Source organism: Blastocystis sp. subtype 4, assembly GCF_000743755.1.
Source record: "Blastocystis sp. subtype 4 strain WR1 chromosome Unknown seqid_0029, whole genome shotgun sequence".
NCBI lineage: Eukaryota > Bigyra > Opalinata > Blastocystidae > Blastocystis > Blastocystis sp. subtype 4.
In genome coordinates, this window is record NW_014569518.1 from 25298 (window position 1) to 46825 (window position 21528).

General features: G+C 41.3%; 7 protein-coding genes across 7 annotated transcripts; 2 read left to right on the forward strand and 5 right to left on the reverse strand.

Annotated features, from left to right (window-relative positions):
• Window positions 1-20: 20 nt before the first annotated feature.
• Window positions 21-1535, forward strand: JH06_4359 (hypothetical protein; the record flags this gene model as incomplete). The annotated part of the gene is given in 4 exon segments (XM_014673753.1): window positions 21-438; window positions 468-730; window positions 750-1049; window positions 1080-1535. The coding sequence occupies 4 exon segments, from the start codon at window positions 21-23 to the stop codon at window positions 1533-1535; spliced, it is 1437 nt and encodes a 478-aa protein (XP_014529239.1).
• Window positions 1536-4938: 3403 nt separating this feature from the next.
• Window positions 4939-5202, reverse strand: JH06_4358 (ribosomal protein S40; the record flags this gene model as incomplete). The annotated part of the gene is made up of 1 exon (XM_014673752.1): window positions 4939-5202. The coding sequence occupies one exon, from the start codon at window positions 5200-5202 to the stop codon at window positions 4939-4941; it is 264 nt and encodes an 87-aa protein (XP_014529238.1).
• A 2628-nt stretch (window positions 5203-7830) lies between these two features.
• On the reverse strand, window positions 7831-8377 carry JH06_2412 (DNA-directed RNA polymerase; the record flags this gene model as incomplete). Its single annotated transcript, XM_014673734.1, has 3 exons — window positions 7831-8051; window positions 8082-8225; window positions 8257-8377. The coding sequence occupies 3 exons, from the start codon at window positions 8375-8377 to the stop codon at window positions 7831-7833; spliced, it is 486 nt and encodes a 161-aa protein (XP_014529220.1).
• Window positions 8378-8716: 339 nt separating this feature from the next.
• On the reverse strand, window positions 8717-15064 carry JH06_2413 (hypothetical protein; the record flags this gene model as incomplete). The annotated part of the gene is given in 8 exon segments (XM_014673735.1): window positions 8717-9082; window positions 9113-9463; window positions 9494-9959; window positions 9990-10082; window positions 10113-13504; window positions 13535-13819; window positions 13835-13980; window positions 14011-15064. 8 exon segments carry the CDS (start codon window positions 15062-15064, stop codon window positions 8717-8719), a joined length of 6153 nt encoding a protein of 2050 aa, XP_014529221.1.
• Window positions 15065-15115: 51 nt separating this feature from the next.
• Window positions 15116-16677, reverse strand: JH06_2414 (hypothetical protein; the record flags this gene model as incomplete). The annotated part of the gene is made up of 4 exons (XM_014673736.1): window positions 15116-15243; window positions 15353-16128; window positions 16159-16382; window positions 16417-16677. The coding sequence occupies 4 exons, from the start codon at window positions 16675-16677 to the stop codon at window positions 15116-15118; spliced, it is 1389 nt and encodes a 462-aa protein (XP_014529222.1).
• Window positions 16678-17064: 387 nt separating this feature from the next.
• Window positions 17065-18650, forward strand: JH06_2415 (UDP-galactose:fucoside alpha-3-galactosyltransferase-like protein; the record flags this gene model as incomplete). The annotated part of the gene is given in 4 exon segments (XM_014673737.1): window positions 17065-17154; window positions 17187-18018; window positions 18049-18101; window positions 18117-18650. The coding sequence occupies 4 exon segments, from the start codon at window positions 17065-17067 to the stop codon at window positions 18648-18650; spliced, it is 1509 nt and encodes a 502-aa protein (XP_014529223.1).
• Window positions 18651-20134: 1484 nt separating this feature from the next.
• On the reverse strand, window positions 20135-21466 carry JH06_2416 (parafibromin-like protein; the record flags this gene model as incomplete). The annotated part of the gene is given in 7 exon segments (XM_014673738.1): window positions 20135-20236; window positions 20248-20342; window positions 20379-20568; window positions 20599-20786; window positions 20816-20882; window positions 20912-21383; window positions 21444-21466. The coding sequence occupies 7 exon segments, from the start codon at window positions 21464-21466 to the stop codon at window positions 20135-20137; spliced, it is 1137 nt and encodes a 378-aa protein (XP_014529224.1).
• Between the last annotated feature and the right edge of the window lie 62 nt (window positions 21467-21528).

Below are 21528 nucleotides of genomic sequence, written 5' to 3' on the forward strand. Positions count from 1 at the left end.
TGATAATAGTGTAGAGTGATATGCAACGCTGTCTTGCTGAACTGTTTTGTGTTTTGCGATACTGCAATCTGGACTGTACTGAAGTAGATGCACTCATCCAGTGGGGATTCACAACAGGTGATCAGGCTGTGTTCCGTCATTGCTTGGGCATGCTACTATCCTTAGCTGAAGATGCTCCTCAACGTGTTGCCACTCTCGTTCAGCCTTGCTTTGACCAGGCCTCGGTAGTTGAATCCGACAATCTTGCCTCTATTTGCTACATTCGTATCTGCTTCATTCTCTACGAGGCAACGAAGGACAGTAAATACCTGACTGTCCTGTGTAAGTACGTACAGAGTGACTCCGATTGCAGTAGCTTGCTGGCAATGGAGTTATTGTCCCAACTTCCTTATGATGTGCTTCAAGGTTTGAATGTGAATGGAGGTGCTGGAAGTGGAGGTAGGAATGAAAGAAGAAATTGAGAGTAGAACTCATTCAATTCATTGCTCAAAAGATTTGCTCATCATGTGAGGAGTATGTCTCATCCAATGATACACTTGGTATTGTGACTGTGTGTCGTGTGACTGTGTGTCTGGCCAAGTCACTAGTCACACACTTTGGATCACGCACCGCTATTACAGGCTCTCCAGCTCTGGATGCTACGCAAGATGCTCTCAATAAGCTGTATGAACTCCTGCTACCCCACGCCACCAGCATCAGCATTTATGTTCAGACAAGCGTTGCTCTTACTGTCATTCTCTTATTTGTAGGTGCTCAAAGTGATGATTTGGCTGGTGAATTCGCCTACTGATGAGACTTCACGTAGTCAGTACATTGATTTGGTCAAGCGAACCACAGCAATGAAACTCCCTGAGGATGTAGCTCGTGAGATCCTCCAGCAACTGTCTGGTCGTGCAGTTTCAACTCCTTCACTCTCTCACTTCGCTGTGGAGGTGGCCTGGGCATGGTTCCTCCAGAACCCGTTAACGGTGACAGTGGATTCGTTGACGACCAGCTGGCATGCCTGCTTCTCCTTGCGAGATATCGTGAACTGTGAATACACACTTAATGTGAGTCTTTTTCTCACCTCTCACCTCTAGGCTGTATTCCGTCTTCTGGACTACTCCACACCTAACGAGGGGTTTATTGATCATATCGCAAATCTGAAGACTGCTGCTTACTGGTTCCTTGGAGAGTGTGTAGATCTGTTTGCCAATGTGGGTGACTCAGCCGATTGCTCTGCATTCTATCAGCCCATCATCATTCGTCTGCAGAAAGCTGCTGTGATGGGAGATTGGAAGATGCGTCGTGAAGCAATTCGTTCTCTCGGGAAGATTGGTTTGGTAAGTGAGGATCCTATTCGTATTAGCATTTATGAAATCCTCCAGAATCTGACGGTAGCTGTATCCACAGAGGAAGCTACAGTTTACAACGACTTAATTGAGCCTATTCTGGATGTTTTTGACCAGATTTATGAAGCTGTTGAGTTGGAGGAAGATGTGACTCCGATCATCGACAAACAGAGAATTCTCTTCCACCAAAGTGTTATTAATTGATTGTTGCTGTTCTTTCTTTGTTTGATACAGATTCGGTTCATTTCCACAAATGTGGCTTTTTTTGTCATGACGCTTTTTTTTTGGGTCATGCCACTTTCAGTAGTATACTAAATGTATATCCAATACAACGGCACCGCTTTCGATTTTGGTATTCAATTGAGTTCCTCCCTTTCTGAGGAGATGGACTTGATTATGGTAGTACTGACCTTCATTTTCAATTCTAGGATACTCTGGAGTTAGAGAATCCAAATGTGAAGTTTTCTGTTGAAGGTAGTGACAGGGTTTTGGCGATAGATGTACCATTAAGTAAACAAGGAGTGAACGATTATTCTGTTATTGAAGTCACGGACCTTCCCAAATCCGAGTCACCTAGCGATCGTCAGACATTGAGTGAATCATCTACTATAACATCTTTTATTGATGATACCTTTAAGAGTTTAGAAGATATCAGAGTAGAAGAGGATGATCAAATCACTCTCGTTTGTGATTGTGGACAACCTGTCGAGTACATTTGCAGTCCATCATCTAAAATAATGGCCGTATTCAAGTACTTCATGAATCACAAATTTGGTAAAGCTTTGGCAGAGGAAGAGATAAATGAGTATTGTCTTGTCACTGCGCATAATAACAATGCTCCTTTATCACTGAGAAAAACTGTGCAAGAATGTGGCTTATCGGATGGTGATGAAGTTATTGGTAGGAGCAATATTGGACGTTGACGCATAGTTCGTAAGAAACCAATGAAGGCAACTTCACGTACTAATAATTCATTCTTCTTATTGTAGAGCCCAAGACAAACTCCATTTGTCTTCGTTGTTATGTTGGGAAGATGGCTTCATTCTGGTGTCAGAAGGATACACTCGTTCAACAAGTGTTTTTACATTTTCTCACTCAACACTTGAAACGTCCTGTAACAGCACTAGATCGTAAGGAATACTACCTTGCACATCTAAAGAAACCGAATGAACAGATTCCTCTCACTAGTACTGTGGGTGAGTGTAATTTTATGAATAATGAAATATTGAAATGTAAGTCTGAACACCAATGATAAACCAAAGTGGTGAATGTTGCTGAACAGAAGAAACGTCAAGAGATCAGATACATCACCGTAACGGGAATTAGTAAGAAGCCTTTCAATTATCGAGCTCCTGCTGACACACTACTGGAGCATGTATTTCTATATTTCTTGGAGAAACGCCTTGGACGCGATAGCACGGAGAAGGATAGGAAGGAGAACTGTCTTGTTCGAATGAGTCATTTGAATGATCCTTTACCTTTGGATAAGACACTGGCACAGTGTCAAATAGAGGACCAGGAACGTTTGGAAAGTAGGAGTGAAAGATTGAATGGACTGTTAGTTCGATTGTTAAGCAGTCTTAAGCCATCTGAAAAGTCAGTACCCAAAATCACACTGTATTATGGAAGCGACAAAATTAACACGTTTTTGGCACCTTCGATTATGTCAGTTCGTACAGTATTCAAATACTTCCTTCGAGGTTATCTCAACCATCCACTGACAAGTGCTGATGAAAAGGACTGGTATTTGGCTCGTGTAACTGCTGACAATCGTCCTTTGCCTCTCGATAAGTCAGTCCAGGAATGTGGACTTAAGAATGGAGAGTGTTTGGTTGTAAAGCAGTGGGAGGAATTGAATAAGGGAAATCAGAAGGAAAAAGGATCAAAGGTGAACAGCAAGCAAGCTATTCCCAGAGGATCCTCTTTGACTCCATCAAAGTTGATAAGCGTCAACAACATTATTACTGGTGATGTTCTATCGAATCTCTCTTCAGATACTCTCATTGCCACTGTTTTTGATAGCTTCTTGAAGATGCAAGGAGAGAAGGGATTGAAGAATCGATCAACCTTCTCTCTAGTAAGAGCAACGGATGGTAATCGTCCTTTGCCTTTAGAGAAGACATTAGGTGAATGTGGCATTCAGAATGGAGATATGTTAGCAAGTAGATTTGATGGATCAGTATGAGTGGTAGTTCGAAAAATTGGTGACGTAACTTCAGATGCTCAGAAGGCTACACCTCAACGAGGATCCTCAGAAGAAAGAATCCCATTAGTAATGAATTGGGGAGGTTTGGTGTACTACGACAGTAAACCGACAGAGACTATCAAAAGTGTTATGAAGTATTTTTATGAAATACGATTCAATCAACCTGCTACTAAGGAAGACCTTAAATTGTTCTCCTTAGTACGTGTATCTGATCCTAATCAACCCCTTGGAAAGAAGAAAACGGTTGAAGAATGTGGTCTAACTGAGTATACCATGGTTGAATGTGATATTGGGATTGTTGTTTGACCTGTAGTGAAAGCAATTCCTGGTGCATCTGTCTCTTCATGTGTTGTTATATCTTCTCCACCCAAGTCTGCTACCAAGCCATCACTGCCACTTTCACCCAAATCTACTGGCAAACCACCTCTGGCACCTACGCCTAAAACTGCTGGGAAACCACCTCTGGCTCCTATACCCCCAGCCAAACCACTTCATCTCTTTTGCGATCATGGAAAAAAATACTCTGTTTCTTTCCCTCCTACTGCTGTGGTCCGTGAAGTTCTCCTGAAGTTGGTGAAGAAGTATTGGGATTCGGAAGTCACAGAGAAGACTCTGAGTGAGTATTGTTTGGTGAATATTCAGGACATTCACAAGCCATTACCTCTGAAGAAGACATTAAGCCAATGTGGTATTGAAAATGAGATGACTTTGACAGGTAAAGAATCTGAGAAGTATTGAATGATAGTCCGCAAGGCTTCAAAGATGACTCCCAACCAGACTATCAGCGTGTTTATGAATATCAATGGAAACATCTATTATGAATGCTCTCTGGATCAATCGATCAAAAGTGTAATGGAATATTTTATGGAGATACGTTTGAGTCATAAGCCTACTAAGGATGAGATGGCTGGTATGTGTATTGTTGACTTTGTCAAGCCTTCTTCACCACTCCCATTGGACAAGACAGTACGTCAATGTGGTATCAAAGATGGGGCTCATCTGGAGAGTAGAGATTGGAGATAGGAATAATGATTAGTTCGTTCTCTCAGTAAGATAAAGAAGCCAAGCAATAACAAAAAGAAGAAGACCAAGACAGGAAACAACCAGAAGAGTGCCAATGGAGTTCAATTTCCAATGGATTTCCCTTATGCGGATGCTGAAGTGGAGGAGTATGATTCTGACTATGATTCTGAATCTTCTGATGTAAATCCAAGTGAACTACTATCTCGTATGCTGGATAAGATGATACATGAGTATACTCAAAAGCATTAATAAGACTGAGCGGAATGTATCCTTTTCCTTATCGGTTTGGTCATCATCATGTTTGATAGATACACATAATTGGTAACTATGATTAGTAACAAACACTCTAAGGACACCATTTGACCTTTTATTAGAGGTTTACATCTCCTTCTCCTCACTCACCTTCTCAACAGGTTGGTTAGGCTTCCAAGCAGGAACAGGATACTCCTTGGGCTCATGGACAGTGATAATATCAGGGAGATTCTTTTTAGGTCCAAGTCTGCCCTCAGGATCTGAAGGCTTCATGATCTTTACCTTTACTCCCAACATACCCTGCTTCACCAGAACATGACGCACAGCCACATCAACGAATTCCTGGCAAGCATAACCAGTCTTGATCATATAACCTTCCTTGAACTTCATCGCATTAGCACGCTGCTGACGAAGCTTTCCAGAAACAATAACCTCACAACCCTTAGCACCAGCCTCCAGAGCACTGCGAATCACAGCATAGGCAGCACGACGCACAGGAAGACCAGCCAGAAGTTTATACTTCAGAGCCTCAGCCTGCACCTGAGCACACAGACTACGCTCAGCAACACGTTCAGCATACAGAACAACATTGTTCTCATTGAAACCGAATCTACCTCTCAGACACACTCTCTATCACTACCTCTTCTGTACAAGAGCAGTCAACTCGTTGATACGACGAGAATTCTCACCAATGACCTCTTGGGGACGAGGAGCACGGATGATAATCTCAGTCTTCATGGTGGACTTACGGACGCTCACTCCAGCATAGCCAACCTCAGCCAATTGACGGTGAAGAAGCTAAATTCTTACTTCGACACCAAACCACTTCTTACCTCATCAAGCTCGGCGTAGAACACTCCATCAGCCACACATTGTCTCTTCTTGCTAATTCTCTCAGCAGGCATCGTAAAGGTCAAGTATCAAAGGAAATGTGGTTTGTTGGTGGTTCCATGTTTAGTATTGGCATGGTATGATAATTAAGGATAGTGATACCACTTTGGGTTTTGATCCAAACATGTCATATTACTCAATAATTCCCAAAGTAACTTCTAAAAGGACAATTTCAGCATATTTGAGGTAATACCAAGTATTCATCTGCTCTAAATAGTGCATTGCTATTCTAAGACCTTTCGCCTTAAGGTTCTCCTTTAATCGATCAAACATCTCTGCTGTACGGACTGTGCAACAGACAAATGCCCTTTCAACTTAGCATTAACCAGTAGATATGACCTTACGATGACACTCTTTCAGCATGAAATCCGTGAGCTCCACAAATCCATCAACTAAATCTGGAGAAAACGTCTTCATGTTAGTGTTCTCATCCACTTATACCACATCTGTTGCCATCAGGATATCTGCTTGTAAGCTTCTGATGTGATCTTTTGAGAAATTACAAAAATCAACTGTATCGACTGATGGAATTGAGGCATCAAGACGTTCAAACACTTCGCGATCTATCTTTTGAGCACGTAATCACGGAATTACTATCTTCAGTGTTCCCAAGAATATATTCAGTAACTTCATCACAATAATCACTCATAATAATCTGACAATCATGAACTAGACACTGCAACATTTGCCCACAAAGACCACTTCCCGACCCCACTTCTAAGATCTTTTTAGAATGGAAAACAGAAGTATTAGTTATAACCCATTCAAGAAACGCAAAACAAGCCTCCCAAGTTTTGAAAGCAGTACAATTGCATGATCTCTTCAGTTTCACTTGTATCACCTCATCTGTTAGCGGAACGGGATAATAGCAGTAATAATACTCGCTATTGTTTTCACTACAGTGAAAAGTAATAATCTCAGTTACTGTTTATGATGCACACGGTCATATTCCATAGCAAACGAATCAGAGATATACTATGCGATAAGATCATCCACCATCTGAAACAGAATCAGCATTCATTAATTCATCAAAGTAGCTACGAACGAAACGAGTTTCATATTCATGATCACGTCCATTCTTTAGAATTAGCGGATGATTGATGATCTGAGAATAATAGAGACTGAAAAATCGATTACTTCGTTCACTACACGATCTTGGAACGTTTCCTCCTTCCAATCTGAACACTTCTTTATTTCCCCTATCACAATCTTTGAAGGTGCTCCTTGGAGATAATAACCTTTTACACGTGAGAAGGGATCCATGTAAGGATTCAATGCTTTCTTTTGCTTTCAAATCTCTGTGGATTGGGACATCGGTACGGGTAATTCCTCGTGCTGGAGTTACTCGTTGGTACAGATCAAGACCCACATGCACAAGTGAATCTATGTATAGTATTTAAGTATTAGTTGATTCAGGGGAACTCCCTTCACTTAATCAAGAAGAAATGGATCGAATTACGAAAGGATTACGAGAATTTCGTGATCTCCGAAGAAAACCACTGAATATGAGAATTGTAAAGGATGAAGAGAAGGTGGAAACTCCAATAATAGAAGAGCCGCGTCCAAAGGAGGAACCAAAGCCTACTTCCGAGAAGAAGAAGGAGTCTCTACTATATGATATGAAAATTGATCGAAAAGGGTTATCTGAAGCCGATTATCAGTATGTCACAAACCTTCAGAAGGTGCTATCTGATCCTGCCAATATCAAGGCGAGAGACACGAAGGAACTGTATAAAGAAATAGGTTTAACAGAAGACGATCAAAAGTTCATGATAGAAGAACTAAAGAAAGCAAAGACCGCTCCTCCACCCAAAGGATCAACACCCGATGAACGTGCTAAGTTGAGTCGATTGGAACGAATGCTTACCAACGATAGTAGTATTCTAGACTCATATAACTCTTGGTTAAAGGAGGTTGAAAAGGTTTTGGGGTCGAAAGTAGATCACCCTGAATCCCTGACAGAAGAAGAAATAGCGCTGATTCCTCCAGTTCCAGACAAGTTACGGGAAATGATTCAGTATATGACATCTAATAAGTAGAAGTCCTTTAGAATCTGTTTGCAACAAACAATCATATGATTCATCTGGAATCCACCACTTAATCATCCCCAAACCATCATAACTAATATCACCGTAGTGTTAAGAACCTATCCGTCCACCATAAAAAGGATATAATAACAGCCATAGGATTCGGAGGAAGCATCTTTTCTTCCTTCATATCAATACTGGCACTGCGTACACGAGAGATTTCAGGTCCTTGGACATCAATACTCTGTGTACGATGACGTGTTGCTGGTTCTGGCTCCCGCTCAACTTTCTTAACTTCTGAAGTAACTACAGTATTGTTTTCTAGATTCATTAGAGGTGATTAAGGATTACTCTCTATTCGATTATATTGGAGAGCGACGACTCGGAAACGAATAAACTCTCCCATTTCTACATTAAAATCCAATTGTTGATCTCCATCATTGTAATGCCAAACCCACATCCGCTTCATAGGATCATAAACGCTTCCTTCTTGCACTAGAAATGATAGTCTAACAATCATTTCGACAGTTGTATGAGGGAATCCATACATCGTCCATAAACTCTAAAGACACTCGAATTCCATTCTTGTTACTTGAATGAACCTTTCCAACGAGAATTTCACCTTCCACCGGTCTGAACATGATCATGCGAAATTGAACTGCAAAATGAATGTTATGATGATGAGTACCTTCAGTATGGCTGGCTCCGTCTCCAGGGTAGATATTACTTGCTTCAATCCGAACAAAGTCAAAGAAAGAGACGCAAAGTCCATATCCTGGTATTACTTTATTTGAATATTTTCTGTGAATCTCTTTTATGAGTGTCTAGACACGATTAGCACTTCTAACAATAACTCTTTACTGCAACATGTTCTTCTGCGAAATGACTCGGTTCTATGCGAATTACGTCCTTGATTGTAACAAGGATGAACATGATAGCAATTACTGCTTTGTGAACAAACAGTTCAACCAATATATTTAACTTGCTTAGAAATCGCCAACATCATCCTCCGTACCCTTAGGCAACTTGCTCAATACTCTCTGCACATACGTCTTTAGATACTCCGCATCCATCGGAGGCACAGAACGTAAGTAGTTCGCTAACACATCCGGATTCTCGTGGATCTGAAGCAAATGCATCAATGCACGTTCAGAAGTCAGTTTCACGGGAATATAACTGTCTCTGACACTCTTGAGAAGTGTCGGAACGAGTACATTGAGCAGGTCTACATCCGTGTCCTTACAGACGCGACCAAACAATGAGATTGATACCACTGTCTCATAACGCACACTTGAGTTGGAGTGATAGATACAAGTGTTCAGTTCGGTGATGAGATCCTTCAGAACCAGCTTCTATCCATCATTCAATCTTCATGAATCTACCTTATTTGCCTCAGACATGGTATTGTAAGCATTCAGTACATACTTACAGACAGAAATACCAGCCATGCAGATCATAATTGTATCATCCTTGATATAGGCCACATCATTCTCCACAATCTGCTGATGATAAGGAATACAGCGCTCTCCATTGTACTTGAGAACCTGACCCAAAGCAACACACTTTCCATGGCGAACAGCAACATCTGAAGATAATTGGTCTGAGGATAGAATAGAATTCTCCAAAATTGACTTGAAAGATACATCATCCGAAAATGAGAGTGTAACTCCAAGTACTCCTGCTGCCAATACACGAATATCTTCCTCACTATTGCTAAGGAGATTTACCATTCTCTAACAATCATTTCTTTATCTCACTCCTACCGTCTCTACTGTTGATCGTGTAGCTGGCTGTAGACGAGCTCCCACAGCACTCATAATAGCCTTCAGACTAGTCATGATGGACTCACGGATCTCAGTATTGTTGCTCACAACATCATCACTCAGATCCGACACCACATTATCAATACGATTCGAGAGACGAATGATATGAACCAGAGCCTGACCTCCTTCGTCACGCACTCCCTTGCTGGAGTCTTTCAAGGCACGAATGAAAGTAGTTTGGAGCTGGGGCAAGAAGGGACGTAGAGCATCTCCACTCTTGCTGAGAAGGAGATTGAGAGCACGGAAAATTGTTACACGCACCTCTGAGGAGTATTTATCGCCCACAATACGAATCAAAGGACCTGTCACTTGCAAGGCATACAAACGAACATTCTCAGCGGGAGCATACTGTACCAAATCACAGATCAACGAGGCACAATCAGCCTTTCTCTCAGCAGAAGCAACCCTATCCATCATTCTCTTTCTTCAACCCAACATGATTCCCTTCTGTAACATCACAAATAGAGGCTTCAGACCTTCTTTCATTGCAAATGCAGGTAACACATAGGTATTCATATCCACTCCAGGTCTATCCATCACTCATCATTCTCTTTCCTACTTGTATCGTTCTGTTGAAATCACTGTTGCTATCATATTGCTGATGAAAGCAACGTGGGGCAACATTTCATCAACCTTCTTCTTATTCAACAAGGCAGTCAAAGCGTTCCAAGCCTCTTTAATGACAGTCTGATCATTATCAGACGCTCGCTTAAGAAGCAGACGGAGAATCACTTGAATCTGATCATCCCAATTAGCTACAGAGTGCTGGATCAAAGCAGTGAGCATACTGCAAGCTTCGCGTCTCCAACCACTATTTGCCATCATGCTTATCTTATCAAGATACACCAGCGTCCATTGGATTCCAGAAGTCTGAACATACTCTGCCATACAACACAGTGACTTATGAAGAGCAGTAGCAATCTCTTGGTCCTCCATTGGAGTCTCACATTCATCATTCTTTCCATACAATGATTCAAGGAATTCATTTGCTGTATCTCCAAAGAAGAAATGAAGGAGTTTAGATGTAGACGGAATGATTTGTTGAAGTACAGTAAGATGAGAGACAGTATATGGACGAGTGGTAAGACGCATAAACAGTGTATTGATTACAGGTCTTCCTTGTAGCAGAATGATCTGTTTTAGACCATTCAGGGCATGATGTTGGCGATCAGCATCTCCAGATTCCAAATCACCAAGGAGAATAGGCAGAATAGAATCGAAAGCATCTCCATTTCCACGACGTTGTAATTCCGTAAGAGCTTCAGCTGCTGCTGCTCGCACATATTCATTCTCATCACAAATTGATACTTTCAGACTCTCTAAGAATTGGGGACCCCAACTCTTCAACACAGAGGCACTGCAATTTGTAAGGACTTGAACAAATCCAATACAGATGATCTGTCGAATCACAGGATCATCATTCTTAAGTCCTTCGTTCAGAACTTCCAGTACATGAGGGATTACAAACTCACCCAGTTTCTGAACAAGTTCTCCAAGACAACGAGCAGCCAGAGTTCGTTTGTTCTCCGAATCACTTGTAAACATTTCGAAGCAAAGACGTGTTAATTCACCTAACAGCTTCTTCAGAGTACGAGGAGAATTACTGACCACTGACTTCCATACCTGGAAAGCACTTTGTCGAACAGCTGCAGTCACGTCCGTAGTTAAATAGAACAAAGCAGACATGATCTCTGTCCAGGTCTGCATACCTAGTTCATTCTGGAGTCGGAGCTCAACAGCATCGTTGGACAAGCCAGTATCATTCTCATCTTCACTGATACCAACAGCCTTGGTATGACCTAGTGTATATAGTAACTCTCCCATCAATTGGATGGATGATTGACGGATACGCCAGTCGTCATCCATCATTGCAGATTTGATTGGAGGTAACACAACCGATAATTCGGACTTGGCGAAGTTCTTGACAATAACTTGACCAGCTCGCAGAGCCACTTCAGCGACCATATCTGACTCATCTGCTAGACCGGATACAATGGAAGGAAGAATGACAGGAATCAACGCAGTGAAATGATCACCCAAAGTTGAAGGTAGGAAGGAAATAGTCCATAGGACACCTTCACGCACACAAGCTCGAGGATGAGATGAATTCTTCAACAGTTCATCCAATACTTGATGGAAACGAGTTTCATTAACAGAAGCTAACAAGTCTGCTAGACCTTGAGCAGCACCTGAACGCTCCGCAACTGTACTGTCTTCATAGACCTTTTCAATAAGCCATTCCATCACATCCTTCATCTCTTCCTCACCAACTTCATGTCCAAGCATACCAATACTGTGAGCAGCCACAGCACGTACATCAGGAAGAGGATCCATCAGACACTTCTTCAGAGGAGGTAGGAGTTTGGATAGATATGGCATGACATCTGCCTTGTTGGCTAACGAGCAAATGTTACCGACAATCAATGCAGCCTTTTTCTTGGTATCAGTAGATCGATCCATCAGACCACGCATGAGAATAGGAATAATCAGAGATAACGAAGGAGCATCTATAGTATGATGGAAGGAGGTTTCTGTGAGTGTCTTAAGTGCTGAAGAAGTATATCGATGAGGCTCTGTAAGAGCACGGACTAATACATCCTGGAGATCAGCAATCTCAGGAGTTCGAATAACATTACCAATATCCAACAGAGCAGCTCGAGCAGACTCTTGAATAGCAGTCTGAGCATCATTACAGGACTCAGTAAGAACAGGAACAATACGAGGTAAACATGAAGAAAGAGATTGAGGTGAGCAATAGGCCATACTGCCTAACATTTGAATAGCTACTTGCTTGGTTCGCCAACGAGGATCCATCAATCCTTCTAATACCTTTGGCATAACAAGTTTGACTCCATGAGGTGAGAGATTGCGCATTACAGAACGAGAAGCACCTTTAGCAGCTTCTCTTACACCTTCATCCTTGTATGAGAAGTTCTCCAGAAGTAGAGGAAGGAAACGGACAACATATGGTTCAAACATGAATGTAAGGGTATCAAAGAGAGCCTCAAGAATTAACATTGCACCTTCACGAGCCATAGCAGAATTACTTTGAGCAGCCTTCTCAATGAATTCATTGATTCCATATTCCTTGAAGGCCTTACTGCTCATTCCCTTAATAGCTCCAGCCAGACCCAAAGCAGCACCACGACGCTCTGCATATGTCTCACCTTCTGTAAGTTGATTCAAGAGACGATCCACGTAGGTCTTGGCATTCTTGCGCAGACACTCATACTTGAATAGAGGTGTAAGGCAACGAGCTACAGCTTCCTGAACTGAAGCAGCAGGAATAGCCAGGGATTTTAAGAGAGTTTCTGTTGTACTGAAGATTCGAGAGTCTCCATCCTCAAGGAAGCAAGTGACCTTTCCAAGGAGCACAACACATCCTTCACGCATATGATCTTGCTTGATCATCTCTTCTTCAGTTCCAGCATCCTTCTCCATACTCACCATTCGCTGATTCAGATACGAGAGGAGTTCATGTTTATTCTGTTCTCCATAACTCTCCATCAAGGCTTCTCCTGTCTTCATTCCTTGAACACGTACACTATCAGTCTCATGAGCAAAAGCATGAAGGAAGAGAATATCCAAGACATGGGACAATTGATCAGGAGTAAACACCCTACAGAGTGCACATTGCTGTAACATATAGAACACCGATACTATTGTTGAAACAAAAGTAGCTCGGTCGTGTGGATCATCCATTGTCTCTACTTCTTCACATTTCTTCTCCACTTGAGTTAGTACATTTGCAGTACTCTTTGGGAACAACAACAAACCATGAGCAATGGCTGAACTAGCTGCATTCCGAATCTTATCAACAGAATGACCTAGAAGCTGGAACAATGGAATATAAAACACAGGAGAAAGAGACAAATTCTTCTCTTCCCATTGTTGTTGAGCCTCTTCAGCAATATCTTCATCATCATCGTACTGAAGCATGAACAGACGAGTCTACAATCAGTATTACTCAATGGACCCTACCACATATAAAGGATTTACGCGAGATGAATCCAGTGATGCCAGATTCAAGAGACTGTTCAAACGAACATCCTCAGATGATGAAAGCATACCTCGGTCACCAATGAGTAAAAGAACTTCTCTTGGCTGAAGACTTGGAGCAGAGTCACAATAGCTCATTAAAACACTCTCAGGCGAAGGATCCAAACGAGGAGCAATGCGAAGGAGTTCGAGCAGAATCTCACATACTTCACAACGACAATGTAACAACGTAGCTTCTTTCAATGTATCATCCCTGTTAGCAAATGCCTGCAACACACCAACCACATCAGCATGACACGAAGTAGCTTCCTTTGAGAATGTTGCAGTGCGGAGTACTGGGATGAAGAGAGGCAGATAGCAACTAGGTAGAGGAGAAGCCAAAGCCATAGAAAGAACTGGCTTGATCACTTTCAAGAGAGAGAAAGAATCTATAGATCAGACTGATTGTGAATCCTTACAGAACTGCTGGAAGAAGACATAATGAAGACTATTTTGGAGAGCAGCACGAAGAGAAGGATTTGAGATCACTGAAGCACAGTCTCCAAAAACATCTCTGGCCATCACACACAGAACAGGATTCGTTAACATGTTGTTTATCCACATAACACATTCCATCAAATATTCCTCAAAGTCTTCACCTCCTCCACGGATCAATGCCTGGATTGTGAGAAGGACACGACGATAAGGACGAGCAATCATATCAATCTGAGCACGTACCACAGCTTGTTCTTCCAGTGCGTTCTTACGAGCTTCAATCGCTTTCTCAGCCTCCTCTTTGGCAATTTTATCCTTGTTGATTTCAGCATTCAACTCCTGAGCCCAGTTATCGTCATTCTTACCAAAAGGATTACTTCCTTTCTTCGCCCGTGTCTTGCGTGTCTGAGACGCAGTAATCTCAGGCACATAACCACTCTCTTCCTGATGAGGTTTCCATTCCACATTCTCTGGAGTTCTCCAGATTGAAAGATCACGAGAAGAGATGGAACTGATCTTAGTTGATGATGCATCAGATGCCAACTCATCATGAAGAGCAATATAGAGAGGCTTCAGAACCGCTGGAATGGAAGCTAGATTCTCAAGCATGCGCAATGTAGCTGTTGCAAGAATAATCGAAGAGGAAGTTGGTGAGAGTATCTCAGAATGATAAATTGTGAGGATAGCTTGAATAGTCTCATCAGATACCGTTAATTCCTTCAACGAACGATACATCGATCCAATGATAGCATGCCATGGAGCATGATGATTGTGACCCACACACAGGAAGGGATGACTTGAACACCAGGCAAATAATCCAAGATCCTCCCATTGAACAGCACCATGAACAAGCGTTTGTAACACAGCAAGAAGAGGTTCGTGAGGGAGTGGATATTCATCATTATAGAACTGTTGAGAAGAAGCATCAACGAGATATTGCTGGAAAGCAGTCAGAAGAGTCTGAAGTTGAAAACGAGTAGAAGCCAGAGAGGAGAGAAGTGTCAGAGCCTGACTACGTATGCTAGGAGAATCAGTCATCTAAATAATTATCGAATCCTCTCATGTCTACAATTTGTGAATAGAACAGCTTCAATAAGGACAACTGTTGATCAGACTCAAGACAATGAGTTGTGAGAAGGAGTTCAACAATGGAACAGAGAGCTTCATTACACCATGATACCAGTAACTCATCTTCTCGATTAGCACTTGCATACATACTAGGCTGGTACAAATAGCTTCCTTCTTTCAATGAATCTTTGACAGATGATGAGATTGGCTCATTCAACAGAATGGCCAACCGAATGAGTGAAGGAAGGGCCAATACACCTTCTCGACCACAGATAAATGGTTTGGCTATGGCTCGAGCAACAGCTTCTTCCAATCCCTTTTTCAGAGGCTCAGGTTTAGGGATAGTTGTTGCCACGCGTAGAACTGCAGAGAGACAATATAGCGATGGGAGGAGAGTAGTACTGGTGGCTTGTAATGAACCAGAGAGAGATACAAGCAAATCCTCAGAATACGTCTCAGAGAGCAATACAGCATGGGATATACAATCCAACAGACATCCCTTAGCAGCAGGATTACTCTCTTTCTTCAGCACTGCAAACAATAGCTCTCCAATTTTGACAGTAGATGCATGATACGAAGCTTTTCCCATTACTCGTTCATTCATTCCCTGTATAACAGCCTGTAGTCCTAAGTAGACTTGCTTCTTAAGAACAGGAGTCAAACGAGCAGCATCCATTTCATGAAGTAATGAGTTCATAAACGATGTAATGGCCTCTCCATCACTACAATGATTCAATAACCGATTCAGAAGAGAATGAACACTCTTGCTTGCTTCGGGTGTGTTCTGTTTGAAGAAATACATACACGAATCAACCAGATATGGAAGATAACGAGAACCATCCACAGCCAACATGGTAACCACTTCAACCATACAAGGAACGGCCATTTCTGGATTACGTTTAACTCCACGTGATAGTGAGGGGAACAGATCTTTTGACAACAGTTCATGAGTGGATTGACTAGCAAGAACACCTCCAGCCTTAATAACACTCTGTGAGGGTGTCTTACGAGCGCTTGAAAGAACAGAGAGGTAGCTAGAAATGAGAAGAAAAGAAGGAGACCACCTTTTGATAAGAGATGAAAGGCAAGCTGATTTGCTTTCAGTGGATTCAATGTACTCACAAAGCTTACTACCAATAAGTAACAGTGTCTCCTTGTTGGCACAACACATATCAATCACCTTCACAAGAAGCTCATCCTTCGTTGTATCAGAAGTGGAAATGAAGTAATGAATACAACAGACACCCAATCTAGGATCCTTCTCAGCAATTTCCTCCATAAGTTTAGTCTATAGCAATCAGAAACACAAAAATGTAAAGTACCTTTGTTTCTAAGACAGACTCAGCGAGATCAGGTTGAGGTGATGAAAACATGATGCAACACATACGAAATAGTCTGTAGACCCTAGAAATAACAATAGAACATAGAACCAACCATTTCACTGACGCATTCTTGTAACTCGTCGATAACAGCTTCAAGAACGGTCTCGATACCGAATCAAAGAAATTAGTGTATGCAAGGAGCGAGAAATACTCCTCCAGAAGAGAAGACTCTTCCTTGGAAGCAAATCTCCAAGTATTCATAAACGCAGTCAAAATAGTCTTCGAATGATTTTTATCGATTTCTACCGATGACTCCGATATCAACGATGCCAAAGTCTATACCTCGCACCTTCTTCCAGCTCCTACTTTCAATTTTGATAAAAACTCCCGCAAGTCAATATCGCTATCAATTGAATTGAGGCAATCCTCCATTATTCTGAGCTTCCTACAAAACTTACCATCATTTTCTGGGAAATTTCCTTGAGAGAAGAAAAGAGATTATCTCTGAAACTCATTCTATATGAGACATATATACATATATCTCATAAAAGTAACATTGTTCAAGAAACTAGTGAGGACGAGATGGAAGTAGCGGGGATTCGATGACTCTGGCACCGACTATTCTCATGTTCTTTTTGTCAACAAATAATGAAGAAACTAGTCTCATCTCTCATTCTATTTGCATGCCTGGGATTTTTAATTGCGTTTTCGTTTCATCGAGTTTCTATTCCCGTTTCTGTATGTTGATATGAAATGACTGAGATGGATAGGTACTAAAAGCTATGAAGAGTAATTTAGGAAATAAGTTGGATGGAGATATCACTTATCCTACTGATGTCCAGAATCAAATGAGAGAGCAAATTGAACAAGCAGTGAAACGATCGAACGAAAGTTTATCCTATTCCAGTTATATGAACTTTCGTAAGTTGATTGATGTTGAAGAACCGAAACATATAGTTCGTATTGAGGAATTGGCCAAGAGAGTTCAGGAAAACGGACGTGTTTTGGCGACCTTTACGAATTACCCATATTTGGATCAGTTCTATGTATCTTATATGACAAGCCGGTTGTGGAAGTATCCAAACTTTATGGTGGTAGCTCTAGATAAAAAAGCATATGACGTTTTAAGTATCCAAGGCTTCCCTGTTGCATTAATCAAAACTGCTCATCTCGAGCAGTATGATATAGTGAATACAAGCAATTATGGAGACCACAGTTTCAATGTGATCATGAAATTGAAACTGGTGATTATCCATAAGATTCTCTCTCTTGGAATATCCTGTTTAATGTTTGATTCCGATGTAGTTATTTTCAAAGATCCTTTTAGTGGTTTTCCAAAGGGACAATTCGACTTTGTAGCTCAAATGGACGAACATATCTGCGCTGGATTTATCTTCTTCAGGCCGACGGAGATGAGTTTCAGGTTGATTGAGAATGCCATTGATCGAATGAAGGGACGTGAGATCAACGATCAGGACGCGATTCAAGAGATCGTGGGAGCTAATTTGTTGCCTGGTCTTCGATGGCACTTCCTTCCCATGAATACCTATAGTAAGGGTTCTATCTACTTCAATGAACACCAATTCCCATGGTCGTTGCCTTGTAGGTATTAGTGATGTATGTGATGAATAGCCCCGAATCAAGTGATGGCTCACAATAATTATGTAATCAGTCATGTGAATAAGGTATATCGGTTGAAGGAATCAGGTTTATATGGTTTTGATGTAAATCATGAATACTCGGATCCAGATGCTCGTTATATCACATTGGAGAATAACAAACGACATGAAAGTGTTGAAAATTCGTTGGTTACTCTTATCAATATTGCCAATGCCCTTGATCGTCATATGGTGGTTCCTGAAATGCCTTGTTCGGGCACGCTAACTCCTCCATGTAATCTATGTGGTTATCAACCCTTACAATGTATGAGTAGTTACATGGCCAAGGCGAAACTCCAATGGAAGGAACATGTGTTTTTCAATAATCCATTTGTTCCTGATGATGTGAAATTGAGTTATTTGACTACTCCGATTGCATTCTTCGTCCATTCAGAGGATGAATGTACGAAGTACTTACAAGATAGTAAAGTTTCTGCACGTTGTGTGTTCTATGATTCTGGTGACATGGATATTAGTAAATTGAGAAGTTTATTCTCTCCATATGACAATGAAAAAGTTATCCGTATTCATGAAATACCAGTAGACTTGTACGTTTCATTTGTTTATTACGAGTAATATGGATTAAAAGTAAAAAAGGGCCCAGCGGGGAATCGAACTCCGGACCTCTCGCACCCAAAGCGAGAATCATACCACTAGACCACAAGGCCACATTTTAATTCTCTTTAACAATATATATAAGCACACTTAAGAAGCATTTAGGAATCATCAATTTCACCACCATTAATTACGATTCGACAACAACTACACCCTACAGCAATCTGATAAAAGCAAAAAAAAGGGCCCAGCGGGGAATCGAACTCCGGACCTCTCGCACCCAAAGCGAGAATCATACCACTAGACCACAAGGCCACACTTCGATTTCCTAATCTATCTATTTAAGACTTTAGCTTCGTTTACTATCAATGGTATATCATACAGATTGAGTAGCAACCCATGAAGAGACAACGATTCAGTGACCATGTTGAATTATGTACATCACATGATCACCATGTAAACAGTCATATACCAGATAATCATGGGTCAGTAAGCCGAGGAGGAGGTAAGCGTAAGGGTACCGGGGATTGGTCGAATGAGGAGATTCGAAGACTGATCATATGCATAATTAATAACCGAAGTATTCTATTTAGCAAGTCAGCGAATTCTCCGAATGACCTATCTGCTGAGAAGATTTCGAAAGAGGTAAGCATTCGGTTGTTCACTTATGAATAGACTCTGTGGGGGACAATTGCTGCTGATGTGACAGATGTTAGGCATGTCCATCGAAGTCCCAAAGCTTGCCGAACAAAGTTTAAATTACTTGAAGATCAATATAAAAGAGGTAATCATTGCAGAGTGAGTAGTATACAGAAATTTTGGTATGCAGCAAAATGAGGCGACTATCTATCTGGCCATTTTTCCCACTAATGTGTATATTGTACCCATCAGTATCATTCAACACTAGAACGGTTTGCGTATCTTTTAACCTTGATCGGATAGTCCGTCAATGTGAATGAGTTGATTCCCATTATATCACGTGACCCGTATAATAGTTCATCTGATCAAGATACTGGACAGATCCACACTACACACAATGGATCAACAAATTGCCATCCATTCTTCAAAGAAACTGGTGGTTCCATATAACAGTACCTTGGGTGGGTCTGACAAAGTGACTGCAAAACTTCTCCCTTCTCCTTCGTTGCTTACGAGAATTATGATGTGTTGTTCTCGTGAAATCGAGTCAAAAGGTATAAATCAAGAAATAATAGATATGACCGTAATTCGTGAGACAAATGACTCAGTTAATAACTGAAGCGGAAACCTTGTATTCTACACTTAATCCCCAACAAAATGACCTTCAGACCTTTATTCAAGCTGTTCTTCGCCAACAAAGAAGACTCCAAGAAATGTTACCATTTGAGTATCTGCCCTGATTACGTCGATATAGGGATGGTATGAATATTATGATATCTGTTTGATGACTGTGAGTCCCAATCGTGAATTTCCATAGGTGATTTCTAACATAATCATCATCTCATCTTTGTTTCTTCACAAACATATTACTTAAGCAACTCCATTCTCCTTGTTTTGATTGTCTTTTCCACCAAGTCCCAGAATTGTACTCGAGCCACTGCATCCATGTTTCGTACATCACGATTAATCTATATCATACTTCCTTGTTACCCCCTACACACACTTCATGGACATTCCATCCCTTCACCACTACCGGCACAGGCATTTCATTAAACCACATGAACACTCCCAGTACTACAAATCACCGAACTCTACAGTTACAACTCTTACTAAACAATACTGCTGGATCTGTGATACGCCAACCACGAAACTGCCATGGCTGAGTCCCAGCAATAATACAAACAATCCGATCCCATTCTCCTGCAGACAGTTTCGATGGGTTATCAATAAAACGGAAACGCATGGGTCGACCATTGATTTCACGTATCAACACAACCTCTTGAGGCTTTAGAGGAGACTTCTAGCTTTCATACGTCTCTTATTTACATACTCTGCGCATCACATCACTGGAAATATACTCTCCTTTCTCCATGAATTGTTCCACATTGAACATGGTAATCACATTATTTCCTGCAGATGGGGCTACAACAATGATCGCTTCCATACTGTAATTTGATGGGCCATTAGCAGTCTGAGTTAGGAAACCCTCTTCAGGATTAATGGTGATTGAACTCACATCTACTTTCAATCTCTGAAACGACCCCTACTCATTCGACTACTCCACCCTTCTTCGGTTCGACTATCAGTTTTTTCATCACGACGAATCAGATCGATCTACATCATCAGATTCTTCTTTCACGTACAGCTCCTAGAAAAGACGATTTACCATTCAGAGCAATAATTTTAGATCGAGTTTCATACACCTTCTCATTTCCAAGGACAGCTCGTAGACGTTTGTAACTCTGAATATTTACTGTCTTAGTCGTTGTTTTATCACCAATTACTTGTTCAACAGTGGCACTGGAAGCAGAGGCATCAATGATTGGTTTTACATAACGGAATGGAACTGTAAGATCAAAATACTCACACTTGGATGATTTGCCATTCAGAAAGGAAAGTAATGCTTCCTTCTGGGGAAAACTCACAGCATCCACATTATTATCAATACACTGCAATGCATAGCTTGCTTGGTCCGTGCTTGGGTTCTTTGAAAACACGTTCCAGAAAAAGCAAAGACTATCAAGTGTATAAAACGCCTTTTCTTTTTCCAGATTCTTTGTATCTGTAACACCAAATTTCTTCATGCATGTAAATGTCTTGTCGGGGAACACATGACTACCAATGTGCACACATCCATCTTTCCTTTCAATCACCCTCTTCTTTGCTATCCCAGACTTGAGAGTCTCCAAAGGATCCATGGTGACCAACAGAATCTGATATAATAAGAAAATAACTCTTGAATTTACGCATATGCAAATTG